The following is a 13,845-nucleotide window of genomic DNA, read 5'->3' as shown; positions in this document are numbered from 1 at the left end:
ACCTTAGACCACCGAAGAAACTCACTCGGGTATAAAGTAATTTATATAGCAGAACCTGAGCAAAATACTATTTGCCCAGTAATAGAGTTTCTATAGGATCCAATTGCTAGACAGCTCCATGTCGTCAATCCTACATGACCTATGTCGTATTTGTACAACGCAAACCTAGCCAACAGATACTTTTTTAGGTCAAGCCTAGCGGGTGCATGCGCTGCTCGCTCTGCAAGACTGATGTAGTAGAGTATGGGAGAGAAGCCGCGCTAACTCTCCTCCCATATTTTTTATTGGCTTGTGTCATTGTCTTTCGTAAATGCTGCCTTCGGATTAGTTAATAGGCTTGCTAGTCCCTCCTTAGTACGGCCTTGTCTTCATTCGTACCCTACCATGGCGACTGGCCCCTTTACTTTGGTTGTTTCACGGGATCAGTTATTTAGTCTGTAAGTACTATTTACTTTATTGAGTTTCTCTTACTGCAGGCTGGACATGCGCTGCTTCAGCTGAAACCACTTGTGTTTTTTTAAGCAGCACGGCCGCCCCCATAACACAGGCGCCTGCTTTCAATCATTTTAACCCAGCATTTTCTGGTGTCTGTTTCACACCCTCCCCCCCCCCCCCCCCCCCCCCCCCAAGTAAAATGGATTTAGAAATGATTAGGGAATTAAGTCATGTGAATTCCAGGTAGCACCTAATCCTGTGATAATGGGCTGAAGCAGACAACAGCACATCTGTGTTACATGTCAGCTGTACTAAAGCCACCTGACGGGTTTTCAAAAGCCTGTTTTATTAACAACACCACCATCAATACCACCACCACCGCCAATTCCAATACCCCCACCAATTCCACCAGCAGTACCAATACCACCACCAATAGCAATACCACCACTAACACTACCTTCTATTCCCCGAATGTCGTGTGTATATGATATTCTATGATATAGTGCCTCTTGTTACTGTTTAACTATTTTTTCCCTATGTGAAACTAGGCTCCTGTAACTGATGTAATTTTGTAACTCGCTTATCCCTCATGTAAAGTGATCTGATACCTTTGGGTTTAGCCAGCACTATATAAAACTCAGCAAATAAAAAAATAATAATAATACCGCCACCACCAATACCACTACCAACACCAATACCACCACTAATGCCACCGCCACCACCAATCCAATACCACCACCAATAGCAATTCCATCGCCACCACCAATACAACTACCACCACCAATACCACCACCACCTCTACAGTGCCTCTCGCTCAATAGTAATAGCAGGAACACTGTACGAGGCCAGAGCTGCAGCCAAGACCATCCCTCCCTCTGTGTCTGCCATAAAGCACAGCCCGTCCTGCACCAGGTGGTGAAGCCAGGGCCCCACTACAGCTGTAGTGTTTTTTATTAGGCCAAAGGTAGCAATGACATTACGCAATGCCACACTGCACACTCAAATCACAGAGAGGGAAAGAAATAGCCCCTCACTCCCACTCTTCCTCCTGAGTCGCGACAAGGTAATCACAGAGCAAAATGTGTGAGACCGCTTTGTTAGTGTTTATAGCTCGGATCATTTGTAACTCTCACTTGACACTTTGTCTCTGTGTAATTTACAACACTTAAACATCTTCTTCACTGCACTATTTATCACTACTTTGTAGGCGTCGCAGGTCGGTCTCTCCCTCTGATAGTTACAATCTAACAAGCGGTCGAGAAGGCCTTTTATTGCAATGCAATAGGTCTCTCATTTGCGAGATTTAAGCTATTAGTATTGTAAATTACAATCCCTTTTATTTATGTTTTAAAACCGAAAAAAAATAAAAAAGGCATTGTCATGTACAATGCCAATAGCTTAAACTCGCGTGAATGAGAGACCTATTGCATTGCAAATGCTTGTTTACCTTTGTGGTCATTAATCACTAGTTCCAGGATGGAAACACAAACAGTCACCGTTTTCACCACAGCAGCTGACTGAGGGTTCAAAAACCAAAACTCCAGACACTGAGAGAAGAAACATTTAGTGCATTGGTATTTCCACCTCGAAATGCGTGAAATAAGTGTGCGAATCATGATTCTGTTACACTTCCCTATGGGTGCAACAGGTTGATTTAAAGAAAAAAACCTGTATAAACAAACTTGAACACAAACTGAGTTTGTCTGGATAAACGGGTTTGTACATTGCTTTCACCCACGCCATGGGGCGGGAGGAGAGAAAACAACTTAGGTTTTGTTTCAGTTTATTCATGAAACCGAATGGTGGGGGGAGGGTTGGAGGATGCTTTCAGACTCCCATTGTTAAGGGAAAGCGAGAAATCGCCAGTGAGGGTTTTACAGGCCGAAGCATGAAACTGGAGCAAGTTATTTCGTAAAAAAACTGCTGACAACTGCGGGCTTGAAGATGCCAAAGAGTGGGAGTCGATACCTAGAGAGAGATGGAGAGGGTTGCCCGGCGATCGTAGCAATAAATCAGCTCTTTCGAGAGGAAGCCAAATACCTGTGTGTACACACAGGGGGAGGGCCCTGAGCCTGCCTGGGAGGTGACCTCAGAGAGGAGGGGCTGACAACAGTAGCTGGGGTTTGTGGCTGCTCGTGGAGAGGGCAGGGGAAGCAGCGTTCCGGGAGGAAAGTTTATGTGCGTGTGCGGGCATCACTCGTTTTCACTTTTTGAGGAGGCGCTGGGAGCATCTCGTAGCGCTGGAGAGAGGGGACCCCAGGGAGAGACTGCCCCTGGAGTGGAGTTTGGATCCTGCCTCAGGTGGGGTCACTCCCTGCCCAGCTCCCGGGGGCAGCTGCTCGTGAGGGGGCGGTCAGGCCCGAGCCCTCCCCGCGGAGGGGCCGCCGGGGGTGACCCGTCATGGCCGCCGGGCTGCTGCTGCTCCTTCTCGGCGCCTGGATCCCCTCAGGTGAGTCCAGCCGCGCGGCGGGGGTGGGCTGTCCCCGCCGGGGCCTCGGGTCCTGCTCCGGAGCCGTGTCTGGGGCCTGTGGCTGCGGCTCTTCCGGCGGCTGCGCCGCGGTCCCGGCAGAGACAGGTGGAAGCCGACAGGTGTCTGCGCCGCCCCAGGCCTCGGCGACGCCCGCCGCCATCTTGGGTGGGAGGGGGCGGGGCTGGTGACCTCAGCGAGGTCAGAGGTCACTCGTGTCATCCTTCTCATGGGAGTACCACAATGCACATCTCTGTCCCTACCTGTTTGTTTATTTCCAATACTGGGCTTTTGAATTGCATATCACGGTTGACCCCAGAGTTTTTGTGCCCTAGGTGAAAATGCACAAGTATGGCCCCTTGGCATTGACCCCTTACTGGCTGGTGCCCTGGCACACCTATTACAGACACATAAAAGCAATCCACTGCCATGCTCACCTGTTGGAAACCACTTGTCTCTTTTCACGCCTGGGCTCTCGTTCTGTTCCAGGTGCTAATACTCAGACGGTTTTGGTGCAGGGTTATTCTCTTGCAGTTTGCAGTACCTCGAGGCGCTATAATTACTGAGACCACGTTGACCCATTCAGTTTTGTACCCGGGAGTGTGAGGTAATGCACAAATTGCTCATGATTTCCCTGTTCCGAAGTGCGTACAATAAGACAGTGAGTGATTAGAGCGCGTTTACACAGGCTTTACCAGGTAATAGTGCAATGCCACCACTGCAAGTCATCATAATTTTGCACCGTTGTTGCATTCCAATTCAGCCGCAAACTGGCGCGTGAATTCGAATTAACATTAGCGCTGGGACTAGAACTAGGGCTTTAGAGGAGAAACTGAACCCAGAACTGGCAATGATAGGAAAAAAATGACAAAGTACCTTTGTTAGAAAACAATACAATGTAGTTAGTATATTTGGTTGAAGGTTAATTGGGTTGTATGTTAAGAGTGCAGTGTGGTACACAGATCAGTAGTTCTTTTTTCTAAAGCAATAACGTCTTATTTGTATCTTAGTAGCAGCATGTAAGACCCAATTATTGAATGCAAACCAAGGCTACCACCCCCAGAATGCAGTTGTTATATAATGGGAAACACAAAACTAGAAGCGGTGTCCATGATGATGTAAAGTAAGATGACCAAGTGCCAGCAAGTACATGGCAAACGATTTAAGTGGGAAAAGGCTAAAATAACGTGTTTTTTGGCTTTAAAAAATCAGAGTACTAGGCATGCGTACAAGGAAGCTCAGGACTGAAAATTTGGTTTCCTGATGTTGAGCTAGCGTCATCACCTCAGCCCTTGATGTCATGGACAGTTTTTGGCCCTGGTCTTGTATGTGTCAGTTTGTGCATTCTGGGTGTTGTAGGGTTGGTTCGAGTCAGTTGAAGGAATGAAACTGACATTCCTGATAGCATTGATTTGTAGATTAAAAGTCCGGGCTGGAATCCATGTTGTGTTTACAAGGAGTTGGGTGGTAACCCCGTACAAATCTAGTGACAAGTGCATGCGGCGCTTGATGGCAATAATTAATCATTGGTACATGCCAGCCACGACCACTCAATAGAGTAGGTTTGACACAGGAAGACGGAAAAGTAGATTTTCTCTCTGACTGCCCTTGTATTGGATATTGGACAGCTGTGTTTCCGTGCTGGGCTTTTCAGTTTTAGTCTCCTAAAGTTTGTTAGTCGGATAGTCGAATGAAGTAATATCGCTCACGACACACTCTTTTGCAAAACACATCAGCAGCCCCTTTTACCATTGAACCTCCAATCACCAACAATACATGCAAATCCTTTTCAGGAAACCACTACAATGTCATCTCCTCTCACTACGCCACAAAAACAAAACATAACACAGACACCAGTACAACACCATTTCACACACACATTTCATAATACATTCCAAAACAATGCAGAAACCTACGCCCATTCCCACTCTCCTGACTGCACAAATAAGACACTATACAAGAAAAAAAACATAGGTGGGTACAAGCAGCCAAACTATGGAACTCTTTACCCCCAAACATAAGATTCATGGATAATTATCCTCTCTTCAGAAGACTACTCAAGAGTTGGCTCTTCCCCAGATATCCACCATACTTGAATATAAAAGTACAGCATATCCCTGTGTAGATAAGCATTTATTTTTGTGTGTATGTGTGTGTGTATATATATGTATATATATATATATAATATATATATATATATATATATTTTTTTTTTCATTTGGATAAACATGTATAATCATGTTTATAAATAGGTATTCTGTAGGTCTGCTTAACAAATTGACATATTATTTATGATTAAAATCTATGCTTAACATGTATGTAGGTCGCAGCATAGTTTGCATATAAGTTATTTGATTAGATGGTCATGGTTCTCCATTTATATATCACAGTATGTACCTCTTGTCATAACTATGTATCTACAGTTGCTTCTCTTTTGAATTATTGATGATAAGGAAAAAAATAGTTTTTTTGTTTAAAGTACAGTAGCACTTGAAAGTCTGAGTCTATTTAATACAGCTTCAATCCTGATATATTACCTATCTAATGCATATATACCTTCCATGGGTTATTTATCAATATATTTATTACTTTACTCCTACGGTTAAACACATCATAATAATAATTGAGCATCTCCAATGCACTACCCTAGATCTCTCTCAATATATCATCTACCTCCACTCTCTGACTCATCCCAAAACTCATTCTACCTATGATCTCCAAAATAACCCTTTCTAGACTCCTCCCTTCACTATCCCTCCTTGCATCACCTCAAACCTCATTTTACTATTTAGATCTCCCAAAACAAGCCTATCCCTCCTTTGACTTATCCAAGACCTAATTTTTCCCTAATCGACTTCTAGAGACAATTTCCACCTTCCATCTCTTCTTTACTCATCCCAAGCTTCCTCCTACTACTATGATCTCCAAATAAACACTCTCTATGCCCTACCCTCTCCTATCCCTCCATTATTCTTTCCAATCCAACTAACAGACTCACATGTCCACCGCTCCAAATAATTCACATTTCCCTATACTAATTCACCACTAATCCACAAATCCTGGAGATTGGCCTGAGCGGGCTGAAAAAGACGCTCGCTCAGGCACAGAGAGTCTGTACTATTTCTTCAACCCAGCTGTACAATTCAGCCGGGTTGGAGAAAGCAAAGTGCGCATGTCAGTTTGGCTGGGCTAAGACGGCCGGCCAAACTGACATGCACACTTAAAGTGCACATACCACTCCTCCTCCCCCGCCCACGGCTCAGTCCTGCCCCTTCCTGCAGACGCTGGCTCAGAGCCAGCAGCTAAAAAATAATACATCGGTAAGATATTGTTTTATTTTTCAGCTGCTGGTTCTGAACCAGTGGGGCGACGCTCCTCCGCCATTGCGGAGGAGCTGCCACCAATGTTGTTCTTATAGCTTTTGGGGCCTAGAATTATCTGAATTGTCAGGAGTGTGATGGTTAGTAGCTGGTTTGGTACTGTCATTGTTAGGCAGGCAGGGACAATGAGTGGTGTTGACTACAGTGGCCTCCTGCTGAGGGCCCTGGCACTTTTTTTTCTTTTTTCTTTTTATAAATTAAACACTGAATAAGTGACCGGAGCGACCGTGTGCGGCGGTCTGGATCATTTAGATATCGCCAGGAGGTAAACTTGTAAACATTCGCATGTAATTTGTAATTAATGGGATTCTATTACAATCTTTGGTAATAAGTTTAATAATCTTAATTTGAAAGTGACACGCGGGAAGGGACAGTGTGAGCTACTGGGAGAAGTGTCTCCTGTTTGTTGCCTAGCAACTAATAGCTCTGCCAAGAATACCAGGTGGTATAAAAGGGGGTGGTGATGGACCGCTTTTGGCCGCCATAAGTGTGGCAGGGTATGCTCAGACGTGAGTCCCTTGCTCACTTTGCCACTAGATTCAAGCAAGCCGGGCTGAAGACGGCTGGAATGTCAGAAACCGGTCCTCTGAAGCTTGTTTCCGGTCCAGGGAAGACATGGCTTGGCAGTTCAGGCTGGACTGTTCCCATGAGGCACAGGGTCAGACTGATTTGCATATGGCCATGTCTGAACTGGGGTGGCAGAGTGGGCTAAAGAACCGTGATGGATTAAACCTAGATCTTTTGACTGGGTGTGAGTGTTTGATTGATTCAGATGCTCCGTCCATCACCACCCCCTTTTGTACTGAAGAATACAAGGTGGGCTCAGCCACCTGTTACCAAAACCTCTTGGTTTTGGTAACCAGACACATGGTTTTTCAAAGTTCCTACATGTAAACAGCAGCTTGTCAACCAGGGGGTACATTATAAGGGCAGGGAGATGGATGGCTGTGTTCAGGTTGACGTTTCTTACAGGGAGAATTTTCTTTTCTTATTAATTAGCATTGGAGTGATGACTTTTAAAAGAGGCAAAAAGGAAGCTAAAATAGAATTTCTGGCAGAAAAAACACCAGTCTTGCTTTTTGACAGGTGTCAGGCACACTGCGGGGCGAGGGGAGGGTGCCTTGTAAAAGTGTATGGTTGTTAACGTGTGTGCATTCTACATGCGGATGATTGTATATACTTTAGGTCTATACCAGCGAGTAATAGTGACACTTTACATTGAGCATTTTTTCTTGTCTTGTGCTCTTCGTCCATTTGAGGTACAAAAGGGTGAAGCAGCTGAACATTTCGGTGCACAAACCAGTGGCTTCACAATGCCCATAGTTGGCATAAACGATTCCTACTCCAGAATTATTTTTAGTAATGTGTATAAAATTACACAATTCTTGTTTTGAGTAAAATGCAGCCCCCACCAGTTTCTCTCAAATGTTTATAACTGAGAAAGGGTGTAAAGGCGGGAGGGAATGCTGCTTACAGATGTGTAAACAATGGTTATCGCGGGTTTCGTGAGATCATCCGTTCTGTATTTTTTTTTGTTTTTTTTTGCACCGTGCACCAGTTTCACTCCAAATGAACGAAAACAACCACGCATTTAATGTTTCGGGCCAAATCATAAACACACATTTCCCCGTAGAAATAAATCTGATTTTGAATGTCTCCGTGCTAGGGGCGCGCGCACACCAAGGTGTGGTGGGCTTCCCGCCCTGCCAAGTTATTCCGGACTGACCCCGAGTGCACGAGCCGAGCCCGCGCGAGGGGACTCGCCCGTCTCGCGCCACCGAAACTCCGCGCGCCGCCTCCGCCCAATTCCGAGGCCACCCTGTCCTTCCCGCACGCGCCGCGCCCGGAAGTCCTCACAAGACAGAGAACTACTCTTAGTCTTTCCACTTGTTCACCAGTCTCGGTCCCTGCACATTCACAGCACTGCGAAAAACGATGCACTAGCGATGCGAGTGTGCCCTTGGGCAGTAGCCGGTGCAAGGAAAATGGGGCCTTATAGCTGATAGTCAATAATCGAGGTTCACTGGGCCCCCTTAGACTTTTGCCCCTCCCAGTGCCACCGCGCCGTCAGCCCCATTGATAGTGATTCTCCTCAAAAGAGTAAAAAAATCGGGGTTCACTGGGCCCCTTTAGACTTTTGCCTCCCCTCCCCGGTGCCGCTGCACCATTCATAGCAAATCCCCTGAAAAAATGCGGGCTGTAAACGCATATTAGAACGTGCGCAGCTTTGTTCAAATCGAACATAGCATGGCCCCGCCACGCTTTGCATGTGACAATGGCCATTTTAAACTGCGTTATGCTGACTCGGCTATACCTTCTCCCCTTGCACACCGGAATATCCCATCAAAGCTACACGTGGTTTCTCAGCCCTGAGGCAAATACGTTCTGTAAGGACAATGGGCTGTTAATTGGTGAGATTTACTCTCTTGTGCTTTCTCAGAAGGTGGTCTGCCAGGAACGCATAAGTAGAGGTGCATTATGGGATGGTGATTAGTAACCGGGTGAGATATGGGGCAGTTCCTGGCACACGTTGAGACACACAGCAGTCAGTGCTGCTATTTGTTGGTCTCCATCCGGTGAGTAAGTGCTACAGTGGCGGCCACACGTGTTTGCTGCTTGGTTTACTCAGCGCCCTGTGCAGGCGCCGGTGGTGGCGTTTGTCAGTCACCAGACTGTAGTTTGCAGAAAGGTATGTTGCCCTGTGTCTGCCAGGCAATGGTTTCTTACCTGATTAAGTTGTATTCTATTAAACAAGGATTAAGAACCTGTTCTTTAAATAAAACCACAACCGCATGTATGCGGGTTGGAATGGGGGTGGGGGAAGGGCTCCAAAAAAGACGGGAGCCAAACCTTTGCTGCTGGAAACCTAGAACCCTGCTTAGGTGCACGAGCAAGCACCAGCATTCGGGCACTGTGGGTGGCGCCTCAGTGTTGAAGTGATAAGTAGTTTCAATACGTGTTTGGTGAAGGTACGTGGATGTTTGGTCCAGGCAGGGCCTTCAAGGATGGCTGGCTGAGTTGAACGTTCTTTGCTGAAACGTAGCGATTGCTAGTCATGACGAATCCTGGCAGGGTTCGGCTATCGATCCTTTTTAGGTCTCGCCTGGACATCGCATCCGAAGGATGCGTCCAGGCTGGAGACTTATAGCTGTCTGACACGGGGGAATGAGGGACACGAAACTGTCACGAGCTTATCCTTGGCTGGATTGAGCTGCGTGCACGAGCTTTCTGCCTTCAGCCTTCAGTTTCTTTTACAATGTTTCTTTTTTTCTTTGTGTGAGCTTGCCTTAACCGACAATGTTTCTTTCTTGGTGTGATCGTTGTTTCACTTTCGTTTCCCGTGTTAGACCGTTTTGTTTCTCGTCTCAGACTAGAGTGTGTTTGTTCTGAACACGAAATATGGGGCACAAGGCATACATTCACTTGACACGCAGCAATCAAGCCAGGCTCCTGAAACAGAAGCAAGCTCCACATGCACAAGTAGCGCATTAAAGCACTTTAGCACCATGTGAACCTGCCATCCCGGGGTGGCTTGTTGTACATGCAGATCTTGGAGGATTATTTATTTTAAAGTCCTTAAACTGTAAGTTGATTCCACCTGTCATTCATCGGATGCGAGACTTGCTACACACTCACAGAGCACATTTTAAATACAGCCGTCCGACTGCGTGCAATATTGTAAATACAGCCGTCCGACTGCGTGCAATCAAACAGCACAGAGCACATTTTAAATACAGGGTCACTTTTCAACACGAAATAAATAGAATATCATGTGTCTTTAACGCATGCCTGCCTGCCTCAGGGATCACGCCAGCAACTCCCCGGGCGGCGGCGCCACACCTCCAACTCCCGGCGCAGCCCAGGCAGCAAAGCAACAGAGGCTGTCCCGGTGTGTGCATGAATGGCGGTGGCAGTCTTCAGGGCGTCGGGGCAGCTCCTAGACCAAGCCTGCCTCAGCTCGAGCCGCCCGTCTCAGGGTTCCTGCCTCAGGGGAAGGTCCGGTCCGGGAAGGTGCTGTGTCGACGGGAGTCGCAGCACACGCGCCCCAGCGCCTGCTCGCACATCCGGCCATCGACACTCAAAACAGGGGGGGTGATCCTCCGCAATGTTCGACCACCCTAACCCACACACCAGGCGATCACTCCGCTACCCCAGCCAGGGCCATCCTCACCGCTATTTCGCCATCAGCCGGGATCCTGTCTCCGCAATCTCTCGGCGGGGCAGGGCGCCCCCGGGTGCGCAGCCCTCACGCCGCGAGTCCGCTCACCAGCGCAGGCAGGATTGTAGGGACACCCAGGTCTGACCGGCGACTTCCGGTCTCGGCTTCCGGCACCAGTGATGATCTCGTGCTTGCCCTCTGCCTCCCGCTACTATCTCTGCTGCCACTGCTGATACCGTGATCCTCAGAGCCCCAGGGATTTTCTGCGATGCCTCTTGCAGTACGCGGTTAGTGGGTGAGCTCCGTACCTCAGGTTCCTTGGTAGCAGCTCGCGGCCGCCTCTCGCCTCTCACCGCATGCATGCACACGCATTTACACTTACACGCAGGCACCCAGACAGGCAACCCCCCACAGTCACACACACACACACACGCATACACACAGACTCCAAGACACAGACACACACACACGCTCACACACATGCACAGCCCGTCGCCGCACGCGCGCGCACACACACACGCCCCCCCCCCAACAAGGCGAAGCCCAACTCACCGGCTTCCTCGGCTCTCACCGGCAGCAGGACTCTTCCTTCCTTCTTCGGTACCGGGGCGCAGGGTAGGCTCCTGCCTGCTCCGGTGCTCAAAACAATCGCGGGCTTCCTCGGCTCTCACCGGCAGCAGGACTCTTCCTTCCTTCTTCGGCACCGGGGCGCAGGGTAGGCTCCTGCCTGCTCCGGTGCTCAAAACAATCGCGGGCTTCCTCGGCTCTCACCGGCAGCAGGACTCTTCCTTCCTTCTTCGGCACCGGGGCGCAGGGTAGGCTCCTGCCTGCTCCGGTGCTCAAAACAATCGCGGCTCTTCCGTGGGAGGCGTGGTAGGCTCCCGCCCTCCTACTTCCTGTTTCCGGTTGTCCCGCCCGGCCTGCCTGACTTCCTGGTCGCAGGCCAGCGGCGGACTGCAGCACGCGCCATGCTTGTTCCAAGGAGAGGCCGGCGGCTTGAGCAGGGGGATGGGCAGTTTGGTGTTTGCGTGGTATAGGGAGGTGAGAGCCCAGCAGGAGGACGACAACTTGGAGTTTGTTCTCATTTCATTATATTTAATTAGTGTTCTGTGTATTTGTCAGCCTTTTTAAGACTTTCCAGTGCGGACTTCCAGCGCTGTTACGATTCATTGGATGATGAACTTGAACGTTCTCCGCCTTAGTCCCTGAAAAAGCCAGGGGCACGTTTTACTTTTCCTTTCACCTTGTTGAAGGTATTAGTTACAGAACGCATCCATCCATTCAGCAGGCAGGATGGTCTTTAGGGGAACCTCCAGCGCCCTTTATATAGAACAAAACTAGAAATTCCCGTTGGTGTATTTGGCTCATCTTTCGTCCCTCTTTTATCAGTGCCCGTCTCACTCGCCTTCTCTTTTCTAGCGCGAGCCAGACAGCAGATGTCCGCCTGCTCGAGGTTTTTTTTTGTTGCTGATTGTATCGCACGCTAATCTTTGAAAAGAAGTATGGTGACTCCTTGCAGCAGACAAATGCAGAGTGCAGAGTGACAGTAAGTGCAGAGTGCGTGCAGAGTGAGTGCAGAGTGCGTGCAGAGTGACAGTGAGTGCAGAGTGAGTGCAGAGTGAGTGCGGAGTGACAGTGAGTGCAGAGTGAGTGCAGAGTGACAGTGAGTGCGGAGTGACAGTGAGTGCGGAGTGACAGTGAGTGCGGAGTGACAGTGAGTGCGGAGTGACAGTGAGTGCGGAGTGACAGTGAGTGCAGAGTGACAGTGAGTGCAGAGTGACAGTGAGTGCAGAGTGACAGTGAGTGCAGAGTGACAGTGAGTGCGGAGTGACAGTGAGTGCAGAGTGACAGTGAGTGCAGAGTGAGTGCAGAGTGCAGGGTGAGTGCAGAGTGACAGTGAGTGCAGAGTGACAGTGAGTGCAGAGTGACAGTGAGTGCGGAGTGACAGTGAGTGCGGAGTGACAGTGAGTGCGGAGTGACAGTGAGTGCAGAGTGCGTGCGGAGTGACAGTGAGTGCAGAGTGCGTGCAGAGTGACAGTGAGTGCAGAGTGCGTGCAGAGTGACAGTGAGTGCAGAGTGACAGTGAGTGCGGAGTGACAGTGAGTGCGGAGTGACAGTGAGTGCAGAGTGACAGTGAGTGCAGAGTGAGTGCAGAGTGCAGGGTGAGTGCAGAGTGCAGGGTGAGTGCAGAGTGACAGTGAGTGCAGAGTGACAGTGAGTGCGGAGTGACAGTGAGTGCGGAGTGACAGTGAGTGCGGAGTGACAGTGAGTGCGGAGTGACAGTGAGTGCGGAGTGACAGTGAGTGCGGAGTGACAGTGAGTGCGGAGTGACAGTGAGTGCGGAGTGACAGTGAGTGCAGAGTGACAGTGAGTGCAGAGTGACAGTGAGTGCAGAGTGACAGTGAGTGCAGAGTGCGTGCAGAGTGACAGTGAGTGCAGAGTGCGTGCAGAGTGACAGTGAGTGCAGAGTGCGTGCAGAGTGACAGTGCGTGCAGGGTGAGTGCAGAGTGCAGGGTGAGTGCAGAGTGCAGAGTGACAGTGAGTGCAGAGTGACAGTGAGTGCAGAGTGACAGTGAGTGCAGAGTGACAGTGAGTGCAGAGTGACAGTGAGTGCAGAGTGTGTGCAGAGTGACAGTGAGTGCACAGTGCGTGCAGAGTGACAGTGAGTGCACAGTGCGTGCAGAGTGACAGTGCGTGCAGAGTGCGTGCAGAGTGACAGTGCGTGCAGAGTGACAGTGCGTGCAGAGTGACAGTGAGTGCAGAGTGTGTGCAGAGTGACAGTGCGTGCAGAGTGCGTGCAGAGTGACAGTGCGTGCAGAGTGACAGTGCGTGCAGAGTGACAGTGAGTGCAGAGTGTGTGCAGAGTGACAGTGAGTGCAGAGTGCGTGCAGAGTGACAGTGCGTGCAGGGTGAGTGCAGAGTGCAGGGTGAGTGCAGAGTGCAGAGTGACAGTGAGTGCAGAGTGACAGTGAGTGCAGAGTGACAGTGAGTGCAGAGTGACAGTGAGTGCAGAGTGTGTGCAGAGTGACAGTGAGTGCAGAGTGTGTGCAGAGTGACAGTGAGTGCACAGTGCGTGCAGAGTGACAGTGCGTGCAGAGTGACAGTGCGTGCAGAGTGCGTGCAGAGTGACAGTGAGTGCAGAGTGACAGTGAGTGCAGAGTGTGTGCAGAGTGACAGTGAGTGCAGAGTGCGTGCAGAGTGACAGTGCGTGCAGAGTGACAGTGAGTGCAGAGTGAGTGCAGAGTGACAGTGAGTGCAGAGTGACAGTGAGTGCAGAGTGACAGTGAGTGCAGAGTGACAGTGAGTGCAGAGTGACAGTGCGTGCAGAGTGCGTGCAGAGTGACAGTGAGTGCAGAGTGTGTGCAGAGTGCGTGCAGAGTGACAGTGCGTGCAGAGTGACAGTG

The 13,845-nt window shown here is 49.4% G+C and overlaps 1 protein-coding gene across 1 annotated transcript in view; it reads left to right on the top strand.

Annotated features, from left to right (window-relative positions):
- Positions 1–2,529: 2,529 nt before the first annotated feature.
- The window catches only part of ILDR1 (immunoglobulin like domain containing receptor 1), a 232,494-nt gene continuing 221,178 nt past the window's right edge, over positions 2,530–13,845 (top strand). Inside the window, exon 1 of the mRNA XM_086935537.1 lies at positions 2,530–2,884. Coding sequence (XP_086791663.1) covers positions 2,836–2,884 — 49 coding nt within the window. The 5' untranslated portion in view covers positions 2,530–2,835. The remainder of the gene's footprint in view (positions 2,885–13,845) is intronic.

Source organism: Lissotriton vulgaris, chromosome 8 (assembly GCF_964263255.1).
Source record: "Lissotriton vulgaris chromosome 8, aLisVul1.2, whole genome shotgun sequence".
NCBI lineage: Eukaryota > Metazoa > Chordata > Amphibia > Caudata > Salamandridae > Lissotriton > Lissotriton vulgaris.
This window is presented reverse-complemented; position numbering and strand designations above follow the sequence as displayed.